This window comes from Scylla paramamosain, chromosome 6 (assembly GCF_035594125.1).
Source record: "Scylla paramamosain isolate STU-SP2022 chromosome 6, ASM3559412v1, whole genome shotgun sequence".
Classification (NCBI taxonomy): domain Eukaryota; kingdom Metazoa; phylum Arthropoda; class Malacostraca; order Decapoda; family Portunidae; genus Scylla; species Scylla paramamosain.
In genome coordinates, this window is record NC_087156.1 from 31,839,497 (window position 1) to 31,865,291 (window position 25,795).

General features: G+C 36.9%; 2 protein-coding genes and 1 long non-coding RNA gene across 5 annotated transcripts in view; 1 reads left to right on the plus strand and 2 right to left on the minus strand.

Moving 5' to 3' along the window:
• LOC135101605 (uncharacterized) overlaps window positions 1–2,624 on the plus strand; it is a 32,448-nt gene extending 29,824 nt beyond the window's left edge. Inside the window, exon 4 of the long non-coding RNA XR_010269334.1 lies at window positions 1,714–2,624. This is a non-coding gene — a long non-coding RNA (uncharacterized LOC135101605). The remainder of the gene's footprint in view (window positions 1–1,713) is intronic.
• Window positions 1–16,533, minus strand: part of LOC135101600 (uncharacterized) — a 41,396-nt gene extending 24,863 nt beyond the window's left edge. For both annotated transcript variants that reach the window (XM_064005771.1, XM_064005770.1), the window contains exons 1-5: window positions 15,783–16,533; window positions 10,920–11,100; window positions 3,943–4,082; window positions 2,656–2,785; window positions 1,002–1,146 (exon numbers count right to left, since the gene is read on the minus strand). In XM_064005771.1, coding sequence (XP_063861841.1) covers window positions 1,002–1,146; window positions 2,656–2,785; window positions 3,943–4,082; window positions 10,920–11,100; window positions 15,783–16,047 — 861 coding nt within the window. In that variant the 5' untranslated portion in view covers window positions 16,048–16,533. The remainder of the gene's footprint in view (window positions 1–1,001; window positions 1,147–2,655; window positions 2,786–3,942; window positions 4,083–10,919; window positions 11,101–15,782) is intronic.
• Window positions 16,534–20,493: 3,960 nt separating this feature from the next.
• Window positions 20,494–25,795, minus strand: part of LOC135101606 (uncharacterized) — a 30,069-nt gene continuing 24,767 nt past the window's right edge. For both annotated transcript variants that reach the window (XM_064005780.1, XM_064005781.1), the window contains 5 exons: window positions 24,493–24,645; window positions 23,382–23,514; window positions 22,162–22,321; window positions 21,498–21,599; window positions 20,494–20,952 (listed from right to left, as the gene is read on the minus strand). In XM_064005780.1, coding sequence (XP_063861850.1) covers window positions 20,905–20,952; window positions 21,498–21,599; window positions 22,162–22,321; window positions 23,382–23,514; window positions 24,493–24,645 — 596 coding nt within the window. In that variant the 3' untranslated portion in view covers window positions 20,494–20,904. The remainder of the gene's footprint in view (window positions 20,953–21,497; window positions 21,600–22,161; window positions 22,322–23,381; window positions 23,515–24,492; window positions 24,646–25,795) is intronic.

The window sequence follows — 25,795 nt, forward strand, 5'->3', positions numbered from 1 at the left end:
TCCAGATTAAAATGAGACACCTCTCTCTCTCTCTCTCTCTCTCTCTCTCTCTCTCTCTCTCTCTCTCTCTCTCCTTTTTAGGTTATACATGCCTTTCTTCATATAATTAAAATGGCTGTTGGAAAGCATAAGACAGGTTTGTTTGTCTATTTGTGGACTTACGAGTAGGTGTAACTAAAGTCCAGCAGGTGGAGCTCCAAGTTATGAGACACACACACACACACACACACACTCTCTCTCTCTCTCTCTCTCTCTCTCTCTCTCTCTCTCTCTCTCTCTCTCTCTCTCTCTCTCTCTCTCTCTCTCTCTCTCTCTCTCTCTCTCTCTCTCTCTCTCTCTCTCCATGCACATTTTTTTTCCTTTCTCCCTCTCTCCTTCTCAGGTTATACACACCTTTATTCATATAATTTATTAAGACAGCTGACTGAAAGCATAAGACAGGTTTCCTTGTCTATTCATGGACTTGTGTAATGGAGCAGGCTTTCTACACAATGCAGCACAACCCTCCCATCTCTATGCCTCTCAGAGGCTGATTGGCTGGGAGGTCCATACGCTGTGGAATCTCAAGCCAGACTCACTGCAGTGCAGTATGATAAATTTGGATGTCTCAATTTAAACGTGTTTCAAAAAAATTGCTACATAGCCTATGTCCTGCAGTGGGTGGTCCTTCACTATGGTGTCGTACAGCGTGGTCAATGGTGAAGTGGCATACTACATAAATATGGCACATAGTGCCAAATTTGAAATTTGGTTAACAAAGGAAACAACATCAAGAGCACAATCTCATTTTGTGAGTAGAATGCTCATATCTCTGAACATTCATAACTTGTTACCTTATAACTTGGATGCCCTCTGTATATATATTTTTTCCCCTCACCCTAATAATTAAACACAGGAACATTTATAATAAAATACATAAATCTGAATCCTGAATTAAAATTCTTGCCATATCCCTAATTATCTGCATCTCATATATCAGAAAGCAAAGTTATGTACATTACCTGGCAAACAGGTTTTGAACTGTGTGTGTCATACAGAACAGGTGGAAGCCTTCTTCTCAGTGCAATGATCTGGGTGCCAACTCTGTTGAATCTGGCACAAATGGATGCTTGTGCACATCTTTTCTCCCCATATCGCAAAACAGGTCTGCAGGATGAAGTAACAAATCACAATATGTTGATTTAGCTAAATATTGTATTTCTCATATATTCAATTAAATACTAATGAGGTTAAGGTGATACATAAATGTATGAAAGTAAAGATATACCTGAAAACTTTTTAAGAAAGGAAAGTGACATAATACTGTGAATGAAATTTAATAACTGATAACAGTACCAACAAATAAGTGATGAAATTAATGAATTATGAGAAATGGTAGGGTTATCAAATGATAATTGATATTTAGGGAATTGTTTGCAGAGTGTAGAGATTATTTAATCTCTAAAAAGAACTATAAGGAATGTAGAGTTAAACCTAAAATTATGAATAAGGTTGATGTTGAATGTACAAAAGGATGGCTTTTTATAAATAAGAATGACTTGAAGAAGAGGAAGAATAAAAGTGTTGGCAGTAATATATTTCCAACAAAATATTGATATTGGTGATGGGTTTTATTAATAAATGTCAATTTGAAATTAAGAACCCACTTCAAAGAGTGTGTTAGATGAATAGCCAGGGTCCATGGTAAAATGAGATCTGCACCCTTTGTCCTAGTGCTTATAAGCACGCACACAGAATATCCCAGCAGATGCACACCAGCTCCCTATGAGACAGCACACAGGGTCTGCAGAGCAACCAACTGCTCAACACCTCAGCCTACTTTCTTACCAACATGTGGACAGCTCCAGCTAAGTAGCCTAATATGAATCAGGTCTGTGTGCAATTTTAGTTTGCTTAGTGTTATTCTATGTCTGCTACACACATAAGGTAAACACCATAATTATCACTCAGGCTTGTGCTATAACAGGTTCCCAGAAAAGTGGCAAGACTCAAGGGTTTAAGGAGGAGCAAGGAAAGACTTCTGCTGTGGTTACCATAAAGGAATTTTAAGAAACAGGATAAGACTGACAAACACATTGATGGAAACTAGCAAATTGTAAAAATGTTTCATTGGTTTGCCTACTTGTTGTCTTACTAATTCCCCATACTATTCACTTTATATTGCCCATTTTACAATCAAGTGCAATACAAACATGTTAGTGTCATAAGAGAATAAAAAAGCTATCCACATTAAAATGTCTTCTTTAATAAAGCATTTAACCTCTTTTTCACTGCCATTACATAGAACTTAACTATGGTAAAGGTAAAAAAATTCATTAATAATTTGTTATTACTATAATAAATGTAAGTAAAGTACAGCATTATCAAGCCACTTTGACTCACATAATGTGCAATTTTCATTTATATTATTCCAAAAAGATATTAAGGCTGCTTCAATCAAGCTAATTAAATCAATAATACTGGTATCAAAGTAAAATGTTTACATAAGCACATTGTTTATAAATTAGTAAAAATAAATCAGAAAAAAAATACTGGGCATTTTTGAGAAATCTATATACCACACCAGCAATCACACACAGGATGGCTCAGACACTCACTCACACATAATTAACACTCTTGAGAAATATCAAAGATACTGAAAGGTCATCTACTTACACTCTAGGCTTCCGAATATCCCATAAGGAGACTCCTTTTCGAGAATTGGCAGTAACTATAAATAATGGCTCCACTGGATGGAACTGAACAGCATGGAAGGCGTCATAATACCGTGCCAGGCACACAGGATCTGGGGACAATAATCATTATGTATTACAGTGTGGGTGTGTTGTCAAACTGATACATATTGCAGTAATGTAGGGCATATCTCTGCTACCCTGGTTGAAAAAGATGTGTAATACACCTTAGAATGACCAATTTACTCATCTAAGCAGAACTGGCACTGCAAGAATAGTTTACCAAAATTCAAAACCTGCAAATCCTTAAGGTGACTTTCTAAGAAAGATGCCACACTTTGAGATAAATAAGTAAGTGGTTCTCTAGGAAGCACATAAACCAAAGGAATTTAGTGCTTAGCCAAGAAGTCCTGAGCTAGGTAAGTAAAATGGACATTTTCTATTAAGACAGTTTCTTTGGAGAGAACACATGTGATCCCCACTCAGACATACAGAGACATTATACCATTACTTATCTTCACTGCTGCCACCAATGTAATGTCTCAGATCCTCTACAGAAACACTGAGAAATTTATCCAATGGCAGGATAAATCTTGAGTCAAGAGAGGCTTTCACCAAAGATCAAAGCCCTGACCAGGAAAACATTAAACAAGAACTTAGACATCACAACCAAGACAACTGTCAGACCCCAAGATAATTTTATGGGGGACTTTGTACTCTTACACAACAGCCACTTGATCCTTCTGATTTCTGGCTATTTCCTAAGCTAAAAATCCTGCTGAAAGGGTCCCGCTTGATGCCTAAGAAGACATTAGGCAGAATGCAACAGTGCACCAGAGAACATTCCAGCATGGGATCTCAAGAAGTGCTTCCAGAAATGAAAAAAACTATGAGCTAAGTGTGAAGAGTCACAAATGGCCTAGCTTGAAGGACATTAAAATTAAAACAAAATATTAGCCACTCTTTGTTCCCTGGGTTTGGTCAGATCATTTTAGAACAGACTGTATTTATAAAAATATTTAATAATGAAAAAAACATGTTACATTTACTGTATATCAAAAATGTCAGCAATAAAAATTAAACAAAGTTGTGTCTTATTTTCATCACTTACTACAAGTATTTGATTCATTATAATATGATATGCACTTAACCTGTGAAAGATAGCTTACCTCTAGTAACAGATTCCCTCACATCATACTGAAGGACCTGACTATCTTCCCCAACATTGACAAATATAATATATGAACTCAACCTGTGAACAATAGCTTACCTGTAGTAACAGGTTCCCTCATGTCATACAGAAGGACCTGACCATCTTCCCCAGCACTGGCAAACACGGAGTCACTGGTGGGACTCACAGAGACACCATACACAGCTTCACGGTGCAAAAATACATCTAATGTTTCACCCCTGAAAAAGAGCAATATTATTAATTACTTAAATCACATATCTGTCTTTGCACTGGTATTGCTTTATGTGAGTTATTTGGTCTTGAATGTTGCCAGTCTCAAAAATACAACAAACTTAAAAAGATAAAATAAGTGTATGAAAGCATCTGATTTAATTTAAACATCCAGGAGAAGGCAGTTGACACCTGCCAGTGAGGTCTCAAGCACTGGACAAGTCTTAGAACTGGATCAGGGGGTGTTGTGAACTTATCAGTGACCCAGCTGTGACCTCCCTTTGTCTCACAACACAAGATAGCAGTCACAGCCTGCCCTCTAAAGACAACCCTCTTCCTTCATACACCTCTACATGCATTTAACCTCTTCTCTACAAGATGTGGGAAATGGCTTCAGTGGTGCATGCGCAGGTACCTGTGCCGCTCCTTGCCATGGCCTTGCAGTTACTATTAGTGTATTTATCATAATTGTAGAATCCATCTTTTTGGATTTTGATGTTATGCTTTTCTCGTCTCACGATTAATATTCTTTATGTATATATATATATATATATATATATATATATATATATATATATATATATATATATATATATATATATATATATATATATATATATATAATTTTTACTTATATGTACTGTGTGTGTGTGTGTGTGTGTGTGTGTGTGTGTATGTAAGATTATAATATAAATTTGTTTCACCTAAAAAGTTACCATCATTTTTTTTTTTTATTATGCCACAGTATGGACTTCTTCATTTATTTGCAACACCTCACAAAAAAATAGAGATAAATAAAAAGCAACTATGGACCTTTCTCTTTTCCGATACAAAAAAAAAATAAAATAAAATAAAATAAATAAATAAAATAAAATAAAATAAAATAAAATAAATAAAATAAAATAAAAGAGGTCCTGTATATACTGTTGTCTATGAAGTATTCAAAATAAAAATAACCAAAGGAAAATTATGATGTCTACTTCCTTATCACAGATTCCTTTTATAAAGAAAATAACCTACAAGTGGGAAAAAACCAGAGGGATGGACCCTTCACCTCCGGTTCCTCACTTAAAATAACCAAACTGAGAAAAAAAAAAAAAAAAAAAAGGGGGATGGACTTGACAAATAGGTTTGTGTGGCTGGGAGGGCATCAGGCATCACAATCTATTATAGAGGTGCTGCTTATTGCTGCTCATGCCATGTAATGTAGTGCTTTACTGAACACAAGTGAGGGTGACCATCACATCCAGGGCAATGATACCTGGTGTCTTTGGGTGCTGGGTAGCACACCTTGCACCTCTTTCTTTTTCTTCTCTCAAGAAGCATGAACTGATAAGTGATGCTTATTACTCTCTCCTAGTGAACATTTGGTGAGGGAAATCTATCTCCAACACAACCAAGGTTGTGTTGGAGCAGGAGCTCTCTTAATACCTCCCTTATGTAAATGAAAAAGTCCACACTGTTGGTGCTGTGTGCAGTCTTATAAGCAATGAAAGAATTTAGCAGTATCCTGAATATGAAATGGATACCTAGCTTCTTGAACCATACTAGGCTTTTCCTGTGGTTCTCATAAGGCTCAAGCATTTCATCTGCATAGTCTACACTCTCCATTTTCTTGTACTTTTCTACTTGCAGTGGTTTATTGTAAAACACTGTTTTCCCACAAAAGTATGTTTTAATTTTCTCTACTACATTTTCTTCATACTTGGTAAACAAGAGATAGATTTCCCTCTTGTCTTGCCATTTTACTAACAAGGTGTTTCCTTTTCTAGCTAACAGAGCCTAATTTTTTTTCAAGGTCTTCGTCTTGCACTGTTTTGGGTGGCCCTCCCTTGCCTGACTACACCCGTCAGCAATGTTGCTCGAGTTTGCAAGTAGTCAGATAACTTCAGGATAGTGTACCAAATATCAGTTATGATGTGTCTGACTTCATCAAGTAGGTCACCAAGGATTTTTACCACAATTCTCTCTGACACAGAGAGATGGGAAGCATTTGGGTCACCAAAAGTGAATGTATCTTTTCCATAGTACATGAAATTCCATGAATATCCCTTCTACTGTTCATCACACTGCGAAGCAACAAACACTTTGACATCAAATCTTGCCCTCTTACTCTTCATGTACTGGCGAAAGGCTAGTTTCCCCTTCCACAAAATCAAAGCCTAATCCACAGCGTAGCCTCATAACCATTTGGCAGCGTTCATGTAACAGATCTAGATATGGCTTAATGCGTGTTGCTGGACAGTTCTTTCTGATAAAACCTGGTGGAGAAAATCTCAGAAATTTCATTATACTAAAAAAGCAGTCTCTTGACATAATTTCTTTACAAAACATGGCAAGGACAAAAAACAGCAGGTCAGTACTTCAGAAGCACATCATTCTAGGAATGGGCATCAGACCTATTGCCATAACAAGAGCAAGGAATGTGTACATATCATATGTGACTGGGCACCAAATAATGCTGTTCACATGACCTCATTTCTCAGGGTTTACAGCAAAGTATTTCACAGCTCTCTCATCCATTTACGTAACTTTCCTACCAACTCATCATCAAAGAAAAGCAAGAAAGCATCAGTAAAAGACATGAGAGACAAATCCCTTAGTGCAGGGTTCAGTCCAGAAAACCAAGAAACAAAGGGGTTAGAGCATCAGGACGCTTGTCAGAAAACACGTCCGCTATCAGCTGCCAACCTTCCTCAACCTCTCTCATCTCTACCTCAGGTACATTAAGTTCATCATTACTCACAGAGTCATAGTCATCACCACTGTCCTCCATGTCTGGGGTATATTCATTCCCACTGCTGTCATTAGAAATGTAATCCATGACCACTTGACCAGTAAGAGAAGAAAGCAAGACCAGAACCAACTGACAACCATAAAAGACAAACTAAGACTGAAGGAAGCACACCCAGGCAGAGGGGTATGGTGGAAGGGTTTACTGTTTCATGGTTGGTTGAGAGCAGAGGTGGCTGGAACTGAAAGATTCCAGTAAGTAAGGCAAGTAAGAGACAAAACGCACTGCCTAGAAGGCCAAACAAGATATGGATCCACCATGGGGAAGAAAGACAGGAGAGTGACGTGCAAGGTGCGACAATATATGACTGTACGAGTGAGCCATGACGCACAAGGTGCGCCATTGTATTGAAGAGGTTAATACATGCACACCCTTCACTCAAAATTCAAAATTTAATACAGTGACTCCTACACTAGCCTCTGAGTCCCTGTCTGGAGAGTGGACCACAAATGTCCCCAGGTGAGACCATTCTTCTGGTACCAACCCTAAGTGTCTTGACACCCTCCACAAGTTTTCCTCATTAATTTTGGCAATATCTGCAGCCTTAGATCTAATTTTCAATCTGTGGAACATCATCACCTCTCTTCTACTAAACCTCATCTTTTCTTCACAAAAATGCAGGTGTCTGAGACAAATGACAGTAGCTCCTTCTCTGTTTGTTCCTACTTTCTCTACTCATTTTCATTCCAAAGCTGGATGTTACATCCATGTGCACAATGACCTAACTCTCTTGTGCCCACACTCTTGAATCTTCCAAATTTTCTACTATCTGGCTATAACTGCAGAGTTATTCTCAAACTAGATTCATCTGCCTTATATACCTCTCAGCTAATTCTCTAACTATAAAAAATTCTTTTGACTATTTAATTTCCAAAGTGGAGCATATCATGACTCTTCCTTTTTGCAGAGATCAACATTCTTGGAGACTTCAATGTTAACCACCAGCTTTGACTTTCCTCTCCCCTTCATTGACCAACCTGGTGAACTAACCTTTAACTTTGCTATCCTCCATGACCTATAAGAGTACTTAGTGCAACACTTTACCCATATTCCAGACCATCTTAGAGACATGCCCAACATTCTTGACCTTTTCCTAGCCTGTAATCCTTTTGCTTATGCTATCACTTTGCTTTCTCTGTTGGGCTCCTCTGATCACAACCACATATCTGTATTTTGTCCTATCACTCCAATAACTTCTTAGGATCCCCTAAAGCAGAGATGCCTCTGGCATTTTGCTTATACTAATTTTGGGGACCTAAAGAGATATTATTCTGATTTTCCATGAAATGAATAATGCTTTCATGTCAAAGACCCATCTCTGTATGCTGGCCGCATAACGGAGGTGACAGTGTCTGTCATGAGGTGTACATTCCTCACTCTTTCTCTTGCCCTAAACCCTCCAAATCTTGGTTTAATGCAGCCTGTTCTCATGCTATACATGACAGAGAGGAGACCCACAAATGGTACTTGAGCCTTCCATCACCTGAATCTCATGCACTTTATATTTCTGCTTGAAATCATGCCAACTAGCCAAAAACTCCTTAATTAATAGAGGGTCAAAATCTTTCAAGATCTAACTCCCCTCATGACTTTTGCCACCTAGCCAAGAACATCTCCAATAACCTTGCTTCTTCACTTTTCCCTCCTCTATTTCAAGTTGATGGCACCACTGCCATCTCATCTATCTCTAAAGCTGAACTCTACTCAAACCTTTGGTAAAAACTCAACCTTGGATGATTCAAGGCTTGTTCCTCCATCTCATCTACCCTCTGACTATTTCATCCTACCCATTAAGATCCTCCCCAATGATGCTTTCCATGCCCTCACTGGCCTTAATCCTCAGAAGGCTTATGGACCTGATGGGATCCCTTCTATTGTTCATCAAAGCTGTGCTCCCATGCTTGCACCTTGCCTAGTCAAACTATTTGAACTCTATCAATATCAACCTTTCCTTCTTGCTGGACATCTGCCTACATTCAGCCTGTTCCTAACAGGAGTGACCACTCGACTCCCTCAAACTACTGTCCTATTGCTTTAATTTTCTGCCTCTCTAAAGTTTTTGAATGTATCCTCACCAGAAAGATTCTTAAACACCTTTCATTTCACAATCTTATATCTAATGGCCTGTATGGGTTCTGACGTGGCCACTCTATTGGTCATCTGACTTTTTTTACAGAGTCTTGGTCATCTTCTTTTAAGGATTTTGGTGAAACTTTTGCAGTTACCTTAGATATATCAAAAGCATTTGATAGTCTGACACAAAGGTTTAATTTCCAAACTACCCTCCTACGGCTTCTATCCTTCTCTCTGCAACTTCATCTCAAGTTCCCTTTCTTGCCATTCTGTTGCTGCTGTGGTAGACAGTCCCTGTTCTCTCTCTCCAAAGTCCCTAAGTCTATTAACAGTGATGTTCCTCAGGGTTCTACCTTCTCACCCACTCTCTTCCTATTATTCATCAAAGATCTAAGCCAAACTTCTTGTCCTATTCACCCCTACTCTGATGATACCACTTTGCAATTTTCCAGGTCTTTTGATAGACATCCAACAATTCAGGAAACAAGCAATTCACACATGGAAGGCACAGAATGCCTGACTTCTGATCTCTCTTAAATTTCTGATTGAGGTAGAACAAACTTAGTATTGTTCACTGATTCAAAACTCAATTCCTCCATCTATCGATTCAACACAACCTTCCAGACAACTATCCCCTCTTCTTCAATGATACTTAACTGTCCCTCTCTTCTGCATTGAACATCCCTAGTCTGTCCTTTACTAATAATCTAAACTGGAAACCACATCTCATCTGTAGCTGAAAGAGCTTCTATGAAGTTAGGCATTCTGAGTCATCTCCACCAGTTTTTCTCACCCCCCCCCTCCCCAGCTGCTAAATCTATACAGGGGCCTTATCCATCCATGTATGGAGTATGCTTCACATGTTGGGATACTTCACTTACAATGCTCTTCTAGACAATATGGAGTCATAAGCATTTTGTCTTATCAACTCCTCTCCTCTAACCACTGTCTTCTGCCTTGATCTCATCCCCGTACTGTTATATCTCAACCTATCTTCTGCCACTATTTTCAAGCTCACTGCTCTTCTGATCTTGCTAACTGCATGTCTCCCCTACTCCTGCAGCTTTGCTGCACAAGACTTTCTACATTTTCTCACCCCTGTTCTGTTCACCCCTCTAATGTTACAGTTAACCAGTATTCTCAATCATTCATCCTTTTTTTTCTGGTAGAGTATGCAATTCCCTGCCTGCTTTGTATTTTCTTCCCTTGGCCAATGCCCTTGTTACAAAAAAAAATCTAGAAAATAAAAAGTGCAATTAGGTATCATTTTTATGCTACTGTTAACAATGTAATGTATCTAACATAAAACCCTTGCCACTTCCTCTCTTCTCTTTCCGGTCTTCATAAAAATAATGTAAAACCATCTTCCTGAACCTCTGGATGAAATACCTTCCTTACATACCTGTTAGAGCAAAAATATAAGTTTTCTACATATGCCATTCCTCTAAGCAAGTCTATTTTATTTAATATATTTGTGCAGTTCATTTAGTAAATGACACAGAAAACAAAATTCAATAACAAATTCAATATGAGTACTTAAGTGAAGGTTTTAGCATCCTTTTCCATTATATATAATTTTTCAGTTCTAGTGTGATAATCCAATAGAGCAGGAAGTGTTACAATGGTTTTGGACACGTAGAGAGGATGACATAACAGTGACCAGAGATGAAGATAACAGGACAAAAATAAGTGGACAAAGCACCAACACACCTACACACCCACACAAACATAAACCTAACCCACACACCTATCTAGCCACTCACATACTCAAATATTTCTAAAGACTAAATTATAAATCCATCTGAGCTTCTGGATCTCTAAGGGAGAGGGATCAGTCTTGCAGGTGGGTCACTTCATCAAGGCCTCAGCAGAAACTATTTATTCCAGCCACACTATACTAGACCCATCTCCTTCCTACATCTGATCCAATTCATTCACCAGATCAAATGATGAAGAGACTTTAAATAAGCATGCTTACGTTTTTATATCATGTACGATAACTTGTTCATCATTCCCAGCTGAAAATATTCTTGTATTGCTTGAATCAAAACTGAGGCAGAAGATGTTGCTATTGTGCTCCCCCTTCATGATGCGTGGACGGTGGCTCCCAGACAAGGCACCATCCACATTCCACAGCAAGACTCTGCGGTCATCACCTCCTGGAACAACCATTCAGAATGACAGGAAAGCAAAGAAAAATTGTTTGTATCATTATAAATAACTGACCTCACTACTATTAAAACTTAAAGACAATTTAACTGCTACATATTCATGGTGCTATTTCATCAAAGCTTAGATGTTTACAATGATCAAATCTGGTTTCAAATGAAACTGATCATTTGAATTGAAATACGGATATACACTACACTTGAAACTCAACATCCTCTTTTGAGTATTTACAATGATTTTACAAAAGCTTTCAATACTGTGAAACATGACATCTTATTATAAAAGTTAAATCACTATGGGATTTGTGTTATTATACTTGAGTGGTATCAGGATTATTTAACCACATGCTAGGTATTTATTATGGAATTCCACATGGTAGTATCTTGTGATCAATCTTACTATACATAAATGTTATGTCATATTTTTTCTAAATTTAAAACAATACTCTTTGCTGATAATTTGACACTATATTTAAAGGTGAAAATCATTCCAATATGATATACACAGCAAACAAAGATTAAGAAAAAAATTAAAAATTGGAGTTTAAGTAACAGGCTCATCGTAAACATTAACAAAATATTTTACATGTTCACCAATAAGTCAATCAAAACTCTCCTCCTCTAATCTACCATGACCACATAATAATAAGAGCTAGTGAACATACACTCTTAGGGATAACATTTGATGAGACAATTACTTTCAAGCCATATACATCAAATTAAATTTTCAAGTTATCAAGGGTTGTGTCCCTGTTATATCAAATAATGAATTTTTTGACAAATTTCGTACTTAAAACATTTCATGATGCTCATGTATTGCCACACCTGTTCTATTGTACATCCATCTCATGTAACATATATCCCACACATTTACAACTTTTGATAGAAAAAAAAAAAGATTAATGCAAACAGTGACTACTTTGCACACTCACCCTCTTTTTAAAGAATCTAACATCTTAAGTTTCTTTGATGTAAATAAACAACAAATTGCAATCTACATGTTCAAGTCTCCCAACAGCAAAAACAGCACAACACAACACAACATCATTGTGAAGAATTTTAATAGGTAGCATGAAGTAGTGAAAGGATGGAGGAGAGGGAGGAACAAGCCCTGAATCATCCAAGGTAGAGTTTTTAGCAAAGGTTTGAGCGAAGAGTTCAGCTTTAGAGAGATGTGATAGCAGTGGTGCCATCTGGTTGAAATAAAGGAGGGAAAGAAGCTAGATGCCAAAAGTCACGAGGGGAGTTAGATCTTGAAAGATTTTGACACTTTCTATTAATGAAGGAGTTTTTGGCTAGTTGGAGCACAGACTTGGCATAGTTCTGGGCAGAAATATAAAGTGCATGAGATTCTGGTGATGAAAGGCTTAAGTACCTTTTGTGAGCTACCTCTCTATCATGTATAGCACAAGAACAAGCTGTGTTAAACCAAGGTTTGGAAGGTTTAGGCCAAGAAAAAGAGTGAGGAATGTACGCCTCCATGCTAGACACTATCACCTCTGTTATGTGCTCGGCATAACAGACACGGAAGCAGAGGCAAAATGCCAGAGGCACCTCTGCTTAGGGGAATCCTGAGGAGGGACTGGAGTGACAGGACAAGATACAGATATGAAACTGTAATCGGAGGAGCCCAACAGAGAAGAGAGAGTGACATCATAAGCAGAAGGATTTGAGGTCAGGAAAGGGTCAAGAATGTTGGGCATATTTCCAAGACGGTCAGGAATACAAGTAGGGTGTTGCACCAATTGCTCCAGGTCGTGGAGGATAGCAAAATTGAAGGCTAGTTCACCAGGATGGTCAGTGAAGGGAGAGGAAAGCCAAAGCTGGTGGTGAACATTGAAGTCACCAGGAATGGAAATCTCTGCAAAAGGGAAGAGAATCAGAATGTGCTCCATTTTGGAAGTTAAGTAGTCAAAGAATTTCTTATAGTCAGAGGAGTTAGGGGAGAGGTATACAGCAATGATGAATTTAGTTTGAGAGTAACTCTAGTCGTAGCCAGATGGTGGAAAACTCGGAAGATTCAAGAGCATGGGCACAAGAGCAGGTTAAGTTGTTGTGCACATAAATGCAACATCCAACTTTGGATTGAAAATGAGGATAAAGAAAGTAGGAGGGAACAGAAAAGGGGCTACTGTCAGTTGCCTCAAACACCTGTGTTTCTGTGAGGAAAAGATGGGGTTTAGAAGAGGAGAGGTGGTGTTCTACAAATTGAAAATTAGATGTAAGACTGTGAATGTTGCAGAAGTTGATGAAGAAAAAGTTGAGGTGGGTGTCAAGACACTTAGGGTCATTATCAGAAGAGCAGTCCGACCTGGGGACATTTGTGGTCCCCTCCCCAGATGGGGACTCCGAGGCTGGTGATAAGACGTGAACTTCCCATTTTAGATTTTTAGTAAAAGACAGACCATGAATGCTCATTAAAGAAGAGGAAAGCAGCTGAGTGTTAACAAAGGGCAAAGCTGGAATGTTGTGTTATGTACATATAGATGAAGAAAATGGGTTCTTGAGTGCTTGTAACTATTTCCATACCCATACTAAATACTCTTGCTTCCCCCTATTACTTTATTCATTAAACAATCAAAATGCTTTTTCCAAACACAATCTGCCTCCTTACTGGCTACAGGAACTTCATTCTCTCTCTGTTCATTGTCGTATTCCTGTGCTCCTCTCCCCTTCCCTTGTTTATTAACCCCCTTCCAAAATTACTTCTTATTCTCATGAAACTTCTTTCCTCACCTTCCTATCAAACTTATCATCTACTCTCCTTTCACTTTCTATTATCAGTTTTTTTTCATTTTCCTATTACTTTATTCTCACTTTAACTTTCATTCCCTCTGATACATCACTCTTGCAGTATTCTCTTATACCATAATTTATGATCTCTTCCCTCTCACATCCTCCTTGATTTCACCTGTCCACCATATGCTTCCTTTATTACTATTTCCAAGCCCTCAGTATCCTGCTACTTCAGTTAGTATTGTAGTCATTACATTTTTTTAACATATTAAACACCTTTACACTTTACTCCTTTCTGTCAACCTAGTTCTCTCAGTTTCTCACTATTCACATTTCTCTCAATGTATACTCTTTCCTCTCTAACCATTTAATAGCCACTTACTTACTTTTTCTTTATTACCATCCCTACCATATTCCCATCTATCTTTTATTTTCATCTTAGTTACAACAGAAAAGTGATCTGATCCATCAAACATCCCTTGAATTACCATGATGTATAGCACAACTTATTTCATATCTTGTTCACTATTACATAGTCAATCATGCTCTTCTGTTCACCACTCTCATTTTAGGTATTCCACAGGTATTCAGAGTACTATCTTCTCAGGCATTTCCACATAGCAGAAATATAATGTGTGATATATCTCTGCTTTGGTGAGCCCGGAGATGGGAGCAATGGGACAGGATGCAAAGAATATCAACAGAACCCACTGGAGTAAAGAGTTTAACAAAACAAATGAATGATTTGATGTTAAAAAAGAGTGTTGGGGATATCTTACACATGGGGATATGTACACATGCAGTGACATGAAAATTAAGATCAACCAAAAAAATCACATACAGTCTACCCGGTAATATGCCAGACTTGCATTATGTTGAGTGTCCTGCCAAGGGTTTAATCATGGCTAATTTAACAAGTCAACTTATCAACTTTTCAGTGTTTTATGATGCTCTAAAGGAAATGTCACACTTTCAACAAGTGAAGATAGCTTTACAATACCAAAGATGGTGGGATTTCAAAAGATGAGCTGAGAGAATATGGGAGAGTCTGGTACTGACAGGGGAAACAGACACCAGAACTTTATCTAAAAAAGGTGTGAAAGCTATGTAAGTTGTGACAAGACAATCAAGGTAAATGAAGATCCACTTAGGCACTGGTTATCATCTTGGCCTAAGTAATGTACTGGATTTTCATTTGCCCAATGTATCTTGTCAAGAATTCAAATGCTCCCAGCAATGATTTCTCATTGCCAGTTTTAACCTCCTTTTCCATGATGCTCCAAAAAGGAGGCATTACATTGGTGAAAATGGTGATCCCAAATAGGGCATCAACCTATGATATCTAAGAAAGGGGCTAAGACAAATGGGAAGTCTCAGAGAGAAAATATGAACATTTTCTGAGGGGGAGGGAGCAGAGGAAATTGAAATACCAAAGATTAATATAAATGGATGGGGGAAGCTGTGTAATGACATAAGTCAAAGCTGACTAAAACAATCACTCAGTCTTTGATGATCGTCTTAGCCTTACTGGCAACATGCTGAATTCATGTTATCTTGCATACCCAGCTAGAATTCAGTCCCCAGTGACAATCTATCAGGACAAATTCATCCCATTACTAGATTAATTTCTCAGTGCATGAAGTTCCAAAGGGTGCCATTACATATACAAGCACACACACTCAATCCAATATAAGAACAATGTGAAGTGCCAACAGGCTGCTGAATTGGCAACATACTCTGACAGGAGAGCCCTAACAACCAACCAACCAAGTAGAAGAAAATCTAAACTGTATTTTCCAAGAAAGCATTTTTATTTTAACATAATCCTTAGTGAGTGAAGGCTATTATTCGAAGTTTAATATACTGAATATTTAACTTTATATTATTATTATTATTATTATTATTATTGTTGTTGTTATTCAAAGATGTGTACTTACCTGACACCAGCAAGTCCCCCTCATTGGAAAACTCAATAGCATTGACACAGCCATAGTGGGCATATAAGTCTTTGCTGTAGAGATTTTTGGATGCATTCAGTCTCCGGGATAAAAATGAGGAGGAGGCCACAGAGGAACACCAATCTGGCCTTGCAGAATGATAGGTCCGCAATTCCAAGTATCGAATGGAACAGCTTGACAATTCACTAATTCTCCCTGATACTTTCATTTTCATACATTCACTATGAGGTGCGTATACCAACATGCATATTTTCCGTTTGGATCCAAGTGGTTATTCTGAAACTACTACAAACATGATGGGTGTTGTGTTCACGACATAATCAACTACAGGAAACACAAGTTGATTTATAAATGAGTTACGCTTTGCAAAAGTTTTCACACTGCATGATTTTTTTTCCTTCTTAAGTACATAATGGATGGAGAGTCTCAAAATAACAAAAACCCGTGGGTGCGGGTGTCAAGTGACGGCTCAGCTGATCTTTGTTTATCTTCTTTCCAGCCACGGCCGTAACCAAGGCCACACGTTTCACGCTTTCTTCGTTGCCACACGTACCAATTTCACGGTTAAGATCCTTCAGCTTATCTTAAGAAGAATACTCCCTTATTGATCACACAGAAAAATACTGGTTTTAACGAGCCACAGCGCCTTGATTCAAGCGGTGACCTGACGAGCGACCCAGCTGACGGACTCCTCCCCGCCCCGCCGTGATGAAGGTGCATTCTCGTCACTCGGTCGCGTTTACTACGGTTGTGATTTGACTTGATGATATTACACTGGTTGTCATTAATAAATTATATTATATCAAATGGCGAACAAAAACCTTGAATGATTTTAATAAAGCTTTAAACCAAGATAAAAAAAAAAACTTCAATGCTATTTCAACAAGAGCATTTCTGGAACCTCGTTTAAAAAAAAAATAAATAAATAAATAAGGAAACAAATACCAACAAGAAATCCTTACACCATAACAGTGATATACATTTCGTCACATTTCCAACAAATCACGCATGACACTTTCACAATGAGAATCTGATATTGGATAAATGTTGTAGATCGGCCACTTAATGGTCCATTGAAATTTGTTTTCGGTTAATAATTTTTTAATGATATGGGAAATGTTCACACACACACACACACACACACACACACACACACTTATATGACTAGAACAGAATATCATACGTTTTTTTTTTTTTTTATCATTAATGTAATAGTAAGTTACTTATGGGGAGCATATAAGGCAGAAATACAACGAGACGTCCGTCTCCAACCAATTCATCCTCTGACAACATGCCGGGCACAAGACTTACAAGACAGCATTACTACAGTAGTGAATATACCTTGCAAAAAATGTTACGCATTAAAAAATAATAGCAATGGATGGAGTATGAGGCACATATACTGTCCTGCATTACAATTTATACTATTCATGGTCTATCTTCAACATAGAAAAATGGAAAATATACGAGAATATAAAACATAATCTTCCGCCCTACAAATAGAAGTTGTTGTCTTTCGTTATTGTTGTGTGATTTGTATTAAATTCTTTGGATATGTTTTATCAAATTCATTAGGTATTTTGAAAATTTCAATTAGATCCTTTCTAATCCTTTTGTTATTGTCTTTTCTCGTATGACAAATAAACATCACCAGTATTTTTCTTGCTCCCCTTTGTAATTTCAAAAGATTTTTTTTACATTTGACCAACATTGCAAGGCTAGTTTCAGTAGTGGCCTCACAAATGTTATATGTAGGCACATATGTTATATGTATATTGGTGATCAATATTTATAGAACTGAAATACACCGTTCAAAGAAAGTCTGCAGTTCATTCACACTGGTGGGCACCAACCAGTTCTATAAAGCCACTACCTTCACAGGATCAACATGTATCCTAGTGCAACTTATGTTCTGGTCAAGGTGCTTCTGACCAATGCATCCTTAAGCCATTTGAAGACCAACAATCTCTTCTTATTTTTCTTATTTATTTCTTATTTATATTATATTTTCTTATTTTCTTATTTAAAGTACTATGCCATATACATTCACACTGCCCAGAGTTTTCTATCAATGGAGCCTTACTAAAACTCTCTACCCTATTGACAAATGCAGTCCTGGTAATATTCCCATGCTTTGAACACAGAACTAAGTGGTGTAATATACAGAAAAACACAACCACGGGGTCATTTCATGGCCTTATCTGTATATTTTCACTTTCTGAAATGCCTTCTTTGCTTCATATATTCCTCTTTTTCAGCTCTTCATTACATTGATTGTGAATCTTCTGTAATGTAGATTCCTAAGAAACAAATTCTCTCCTGCTTGAGATTATCAATGACTCTTACATTGCACCTAGGGACCTGTGCCTTCTTACTAGTTACTATTACTTTATTTTACACACATTTGTCAGACCTTTTGTTTCACTTACCTCCTTCACCACTGTCAAAATATCTTGGTTTTGTTTTGAATTAGCAATCGAAGTTGTATTATGTTTGTTTTATATTATTTATTTTTCCTCCTTCAATATCAAATCCTTTTCCTTAAATTAATCCCATTATCACCTCACTGTAAAAGGAGAAAAGATCTGGAGAAAGAATGTACCCATCATACTCATCTGTTCATTTAGTCTGATCTGTTTCCACTCTTACTGCCACTTTCTGATTCGTCTAATTTGTATATAATTCTTAAGTCTTTTCCATCTACTCCCATTTCTTTTAATATGTTGAGTAAGTCTTTATGCTTGACTCAGTCAAAAGCTTTCTCATAATCTATAAAGTATAAATGCATATTTACCTTACTTACCATCTACTTCCTCAATAATTGTCAGAAGTACACATGATGAATGGTACTTAAAGGTGTGAAATACTCAGCCTCTATATGTAATGCGTGTTGCTTCCTATAGTTCTTTTACCCTGGGTGGGAGAGTGTACCCACAGGTAGGTAAGGATAGGTAGGAACAGACTCTTTGCTAAACATCACAGAAGTTGTCCTTTGTTTATTTTGTACAGGACACTTCCCTGTTGTTCGTCTGAACAAATATCACCAACTAACACAATAACAGGAACCATCCTGATCACATGGTCCTGATGCAAATGCTGATGTTACATCTACTGTACGTCCGCTGTATGTTAGCCGGCGGCACCTCCAGAGGCAGAGAGAGGAGAGAGGGAGTGACGCTCGCTGCAAGTGGCCGTGTCCTGCAAGCCCTGTCGACCAATGGAGGGCTGCAGAATTAGTGTGTGCACAAACTCTGAACAAACTATAAAGCTAAATGAAGTAATGTCACTGTTTCACTGATACAAAACAGTGATGTATTGCTAGTTTCTCCAGCAATTAGAGACCTAATACCACCAAGTTACTACACTACCCTGTAATGAGTGACCTCTTGTTGGTGTAAATAAACTAATTGTACACATTGACTTGATTCAAATTTTCTTTCATACTCATATCACAGTACCTTTAAATCACAAATATTCCTGCTGCTGGCATGACAAACAGTCCACTAGGGGAACAAGAGTATCCTCATTAGAGAACAGGGATAAATAAGAGAAAACAGGAACAATTATGGAAACTCATTCAGTAATAAAGATAATTAGATTTTAATGAGTCACAGTAGTAAAAATTTTCAATTTTGGAGTTGAATAGCAGAGTAGTTTTTAATCTATGTGTGCAGTGCATCTGGCAGTGCACATCAATAATGTATGGATCTAGTTAGGGTGCAGGGTACTCTGTAGGAAATATTACACTGCATCTGCTGTTGTCTCAGGATTGGAGTAGGTGTTGGGTAGGAAATGGTCTCATTATGAAGGGGTAGGGGTAAACCAATGTATACTGTGAGGCCTTGCTGTGAAGTATGTAACCATGGCCAGCTGTGCTATGCCTAAGCTCCTGGGATGTAGCACAGTAATCCACAAGACTATCCCTTACCACCATGGGGCAACAGGGATAAGAGTATGAATGATGAGTGTATGAGTGTGTGGTGTTTTGTCTGGGCCATCTCATCGGAATGCCACCCAGGTATATAAACCGATATGTGCATTAATGTAAAGCCATTATAAACAGTTATTCATTTATATGCAAACATTTCAATCATTGAAGCTGTTAGTATGTATATAATATCATACAGTGATCTTGCAAGTTTCAAGCCATTCAAGACCTACAATGCACAAGTTCCTCACTGAACTCAAAACTTTCTCATTCTTGACATTTGCATCCATTTTTTTGTAAGTTTTGCACTATCACTTTTCCTTGTTCAAAACCAGTGCATCCCATACATAAATAAATAAACACACACACACACACACACACGAGAGAGAGAGAGAGAGAGAGAGAGAGAGAGAGAGAGAGAGAGAGAGAGAGAGAGAGAGAGAGAGAGAGAGAGAGAGAGAGAGAGAGAGAGAGAGAGAGAGAGAGAGAGAGAGAGAGAGAGAGAGAGAGAGAGAGAGAGAGAGAGAGAGAGAGAGAGAGAGAGAGAGAGAGAGAGATACCTCATTTTCCATTACTGATGATTATATATATATATATATATATATATATATATATATATATATATATATATATATATATATATATATATATATATATATATATATATATATATATATATATATATATATATATATAAGAACAATTGCATGAAAATAATGCTGCCTTCCTTGATGGGAAAGACAGTCAGAAACAAAGTCCTGCTCCTGTTTGTCTTTTATTGTCCCTTGTACTATGCAGCTGCACCAATCATTCTCATGAATACAATACTGATGATACTTTATGGAAGACAGTGAGTTATTCATCACAAATTAAGATACAGTATTTGTGATTTAATGCCTTGCTATGGTCTCGTGTACAAATGTAACTAAGATATAGTATTTGTGATTTAATGCCTTACTACGGTCTCATGTACAATGTAACTGTTAGTGATGGCAGGCTCCATCAAGGTGGAGCCTGCCACTACAGCAGAAAAGTTCTGCACCAGTTTTCTATAAGAATGTAAATGCAGCTCTCATGAGATGATGGTATTATAACTATAACTGGAAATTGTATAAATTTAAAACTAGTTTGTTATAATTAGAAAACTTCAAAAAATATGTCCACTGCATAGTTTCATTCCAAGTTATTATTTAACTCAGCCATGCTGTCCTCCTCTAAATCCTGTAAAACAAAAATATGGCATTAGTTTCCTTGAACACATATTTATAATGGTTGTTCTTAACACCTAACTTATTTTCAATGGTAGCTCTCTAGTATTAAGACTAATATCATCCTTATAACTAGAGAATTGAACTTTGATTCAATCAAATCCAGTTTTCTCAATAAAAAAAAAATATATATAAAAATAAATAAATAAATAAATAAATAAATAAATAAAATAAAATAAAATAAAGTAAAGTAAAATAAAATAAAATAAATAAATAAATAATAATAAATAATATAAAACAAAGAAAAATAAAGTTTAAAAAAACATGAAATTTGATGCCCTTTTATAAAATTCAATCCTCCCTGATGGGGAAACATCCTAAACATTGTGAACTACTGCTTTGTATGATAATTCTTCCTTACTAGATGATACTAAAAGCCACACCCGCAACAAACAATTATGCTAAGAAAGTTTACTGCATGACCCTTATTCAGTGATATTTGCATAAAAATATCACTTTGTTTATTTGTATAATTTCTTATAAATTTCTCCAACAAACCTGCATGTAATCATCACGATTGTAACAAGTACACATCTGCATGAAGACATCCATGAAACAATGAATCACCAGTGCCATGCTGTGCCGACACATCAACCGTACCTGCAACACACATCCAGTTCACAATCTGTAGATCTGACATGCTGTATCATAAATGCAAGGTCCATATACATGTACCAAGTATAAAAACACAATATCTACTGAGAATAAATTTTTTTTTTTTCATGTAAATTTTAGGCTCAAATAGTGCTTTGTACAATCACCAATATAGAATGTTGTCTCACTGTCTGGTTAGTTTATTCTACATCCTGCATTATGACAACATTTTCAACATGAGTGATTTCTTATTAAAATAAAACTATTGATGTGACTATTATTTGAGATAAACTTTACTTGATAAAACACAAACACACACACACACACACACACACACATTCAAACAGGAAGGTAAGATTCCTAACCTTCTGCTCCTGCTGGTAAGGTAATTTCAAAACTTCCCAGCTTACATTCCATATTTACTATTTACTAATGTGAAAGAAGACAAAACCCTTTTTATCTCTGCTTGAGGCCTCTAGATACTAAGCTGTGCATGATAGCCTCTATAACAGTGGGCCACTTTCCTGACATAGAAAGAAAATTTTGTAGGGTTATGTGTAATTCATACCTTTCCACTGTTACTGAGAACAACACAAGGAGTGCGCACTTGTTGCAGTCTCAGGAGTGATGAGGGTATGCCAATGGTGTTTGATGTCATACTGTCTATGGTTGATATGACTTTTTGCAGGTCTTCCAAGCTTATTTCATCAATGTCATTGTCCAGGAACCTGAAATTTTAACCATAATGATCCAACTTGTTAGCAACATCATTAACCTATATTCTGAATTTTACTTGAAGCAAGATACTCGTACACTAAAATGAGCCTACAATTTCCAGTACACTGTTTTAATATAAATTTCAATTACAGGTGAATCTCACCTGAATATCACAAACCATCAAACCATTCTCGTCCACCTCCTCCACCTTCTTATACACTTTATATATATTGCATTCAAGTCCCCTCTTCCTCTCCTTTTTTCCAACACTGGTAGGTGTAACTTCGCCAATCTCTCTTCATATAACAAGTCCCTGATATTTGGTACCATCTTTGTTGCTGCTCTCTGAACTCTCTCCAACTTCCATATATCATTTTACTAGTAGGGCAACTGCACTACAGCTGAATATTCCAGTCTAGGTCTAATCAGTGATATAATCATCTTCCTGATAATTTCTTCATTCATATATGCAAAGGCCAGCCTCATTCTTCTCAACAAATTACAGTTTTCTCCTGTAATTTTGCTAATGTGTCTGAAGATTACAGAATAGGAACTATCACCATATATGACCTAAAGAAAAAGAAACATAAGGTGTTAAAGTTTTACAGTGATGGTGATGACCAGAAACTAATGAAAAACAGAGAAATGCTATGGAGGGCAAAAAATTAATGTCTTGACAGTGTGCTGGTGGAGTGGGTTTGACAACAAAGAAGTGAATGTATGCCACTGACTGGTTTGATGGTACTGAAACAAGACAGAAAGCACTATGAAGAACTGCACATTGAAGGCAAGTGTGAACATTCAGATGGTTAGCTGCAGATATTTAAGAAGTGTCATGGTATAAAATATATGAAAATCTATGGTGAAAAAGCTAATGATTATGATGCTGCTGAATGTTACATTGATTGAATTAGGTTTTAGGATACAAGACTGTGAACCTGTATATATAATCAGGATTCTTCTGTGAAATAAAATTAAATGTATACTATCATGTTCCTAAGTTTACAAAGAAAATAGCAAATAAACATGTAATCACCAATTCTTTCATACTTCTTATAAAGTAGCACCTACCGGTTCCATACTTCCAGGACATCCCTGAGTAGAAGCCTGATTGTGACTCTTGGTTTGCCTCTGTTATTTGGTGGAGAGAAGCTGGTCATTCCACAAGGAGGGACAATCAAGTAGTTGAAGTCTATTTTTGCATCTGAAAAGTATGTACATTACAAAAACTGAGCTAATATACAAGGTCAAATATTTCCATTAGTCTTTAAATCAACAGGATAAAAAATTGGAGATGAACTTAAATTTTAGACAAAAAGCTAAGTTTGAGCAAAATGAGAATGCAGAAGAGAAGTAGAAGACTGACAGGAAACCTTCAGAAGAATAAGAAAATTAATTGGAATGAGGGTAAGAGAATGCAATAGGGAATACTGGAAAAAGAAGAGGTTGAGAACATAATGTTAATGATGCTGTAGTAGAGAAATAGACAAACCATTTTGAAGAATTGCTGGACAAAGAGGATAAGAAACCAAGACTGTTGCATTAAAAATAGAGAAAGGGTTGAATATGCTAGAATTACACAAGTCATCAATCATAGAGCAAGAAGTGCCACAGGAAATTAATGGTATAAAAGCTGGGAAAACTGCAGGTTTGAATGGATGTGCAGGTGAAAGCTTCAAAAGTGGTGGTACAACTGTTGGTGAGTGATTGGGAACACTCTTAAATGCATATTTCATGATTTGTGTGATGCCAGTTAAATGCATAAGTGTGATACATATGAATGTGCCAATATCTGGGGTGTAAGTCTTTGGAGTGTTGTGGATAAGATATATACTAAAAGGTTGATTAAGATTACAGAGGGTACAGGAGGAGTGATGGAGTAATTTGTGAGAAGCCTTCTGGCTTTAAAGGAGAGACTGCATGTACCAGATGAGACAGATGTGAGACTAGTATTTTGAAAAACGAAAGGATGTGTTTTGTGTATTCATGGCAATCTAAAAAGTATATGACAGAATAGATAGGAAAGAGTCTTGAACTATTTTTAAATTGTATGGTCTACTTAGTTAATTACTAAAGGGAGTGAAAAGCTTTTATATGAATTGTGGGAATGTGTCTTGGTATGAAGTATCATGGGAGAGTGGTTTCCTGTTTAGGAAAGATTCTAGCTCCAGCTCATACATACCTCCTACATTATGAGCCGAGTTGCGACATCTCATTCTGGTGCAAATTCCTGTCAACCACAGGAGATTGTTCTGTGGCATTCCACTTCGAGCCACATAGCACCCAAAGGACCCTTGCAGCCAGTCTACCACCACCTGGTGTATTAACTCTCGCCCTGTTTTAGAAAATGTTTTTAAATCTGTGGAAAGTGTACTAGTGACATTTAAGCAAAATATCATGAACAAAGGAAACCCAATATTTATTATGTATTCATATCCTGCATATCCCATCCTATGCAAAGCAATGCACTCTCTCTCTCTCTCTCTCTAAAGGTAAGTACCTATTAGGAAAATGAATATCTAACAATTTAATCAATTAAAAAGAGCACAAGACAGGTAACCAAAAATTTTTTTCATCACACTTATATGATATAAGATACATTCCTACAAAATAAATCATATTTCTAAAATATCATACATAAAAGAATAATGTGCATGATGCTTATGTGACACTGTTCCTTGAGCATGCTACCATATACATGTATAATATTACTAAGCAGCTCAAATACATGACTATACTATTAGTGCAATGAAAAAAACTATGTAATCTAAAAGAATTGGACATCTGGCCATAATAAATCATGATACTTTACAAATCTTAAGCCATTTTCTTTGCCTATCTCCTACCAGCTATACTTCAGCACTTCACAACCTTTCCTGTTTCATCCAGTTCAGTATAGATTGCCACTGTTTGAATCCATTTTAAAAGCAAATAATATAAAAAAATAAAAACTGGATGTAAATTTATAAATATCATACATTGATTCCATCAGAATAATCTGAACACTACAATAATGTATCATAATGAAACACAAGACAACAAAGAGTTAAAGTTGATATATGTGACAAGACACTAAATGACTTCAAAATGCAATCTACACTGCCATGCTTTGGTCAAGGTGTGTAATATAGACTCTCAACTATGACATGTACATGACAGTATAAAGTTGAAAGTGTTTAGAATGAAACATAAGGCTGATTTGATTAAGTCACTTGGAACAGCACAAAGTGTGGCAGTCTCATTAAAAACATTTGAACTTTATCATGGTGCATTATATGTGACCTAGCAAATGAAGGCCATGCTGCTGTCGCAAACACACCACTCTTAGCACTAATCCTAATTTTGAGAGCATTATCATACAGTACACATTCTCACTCAGCTGCTCTGAATATTCGTCAAACTTATTTATCAATTTATCTACCAGGCTGATGCCCTCCACAAGAAGGGAAAATTAAGACAAGGTTCTTATCAACACAGAAAGAAAC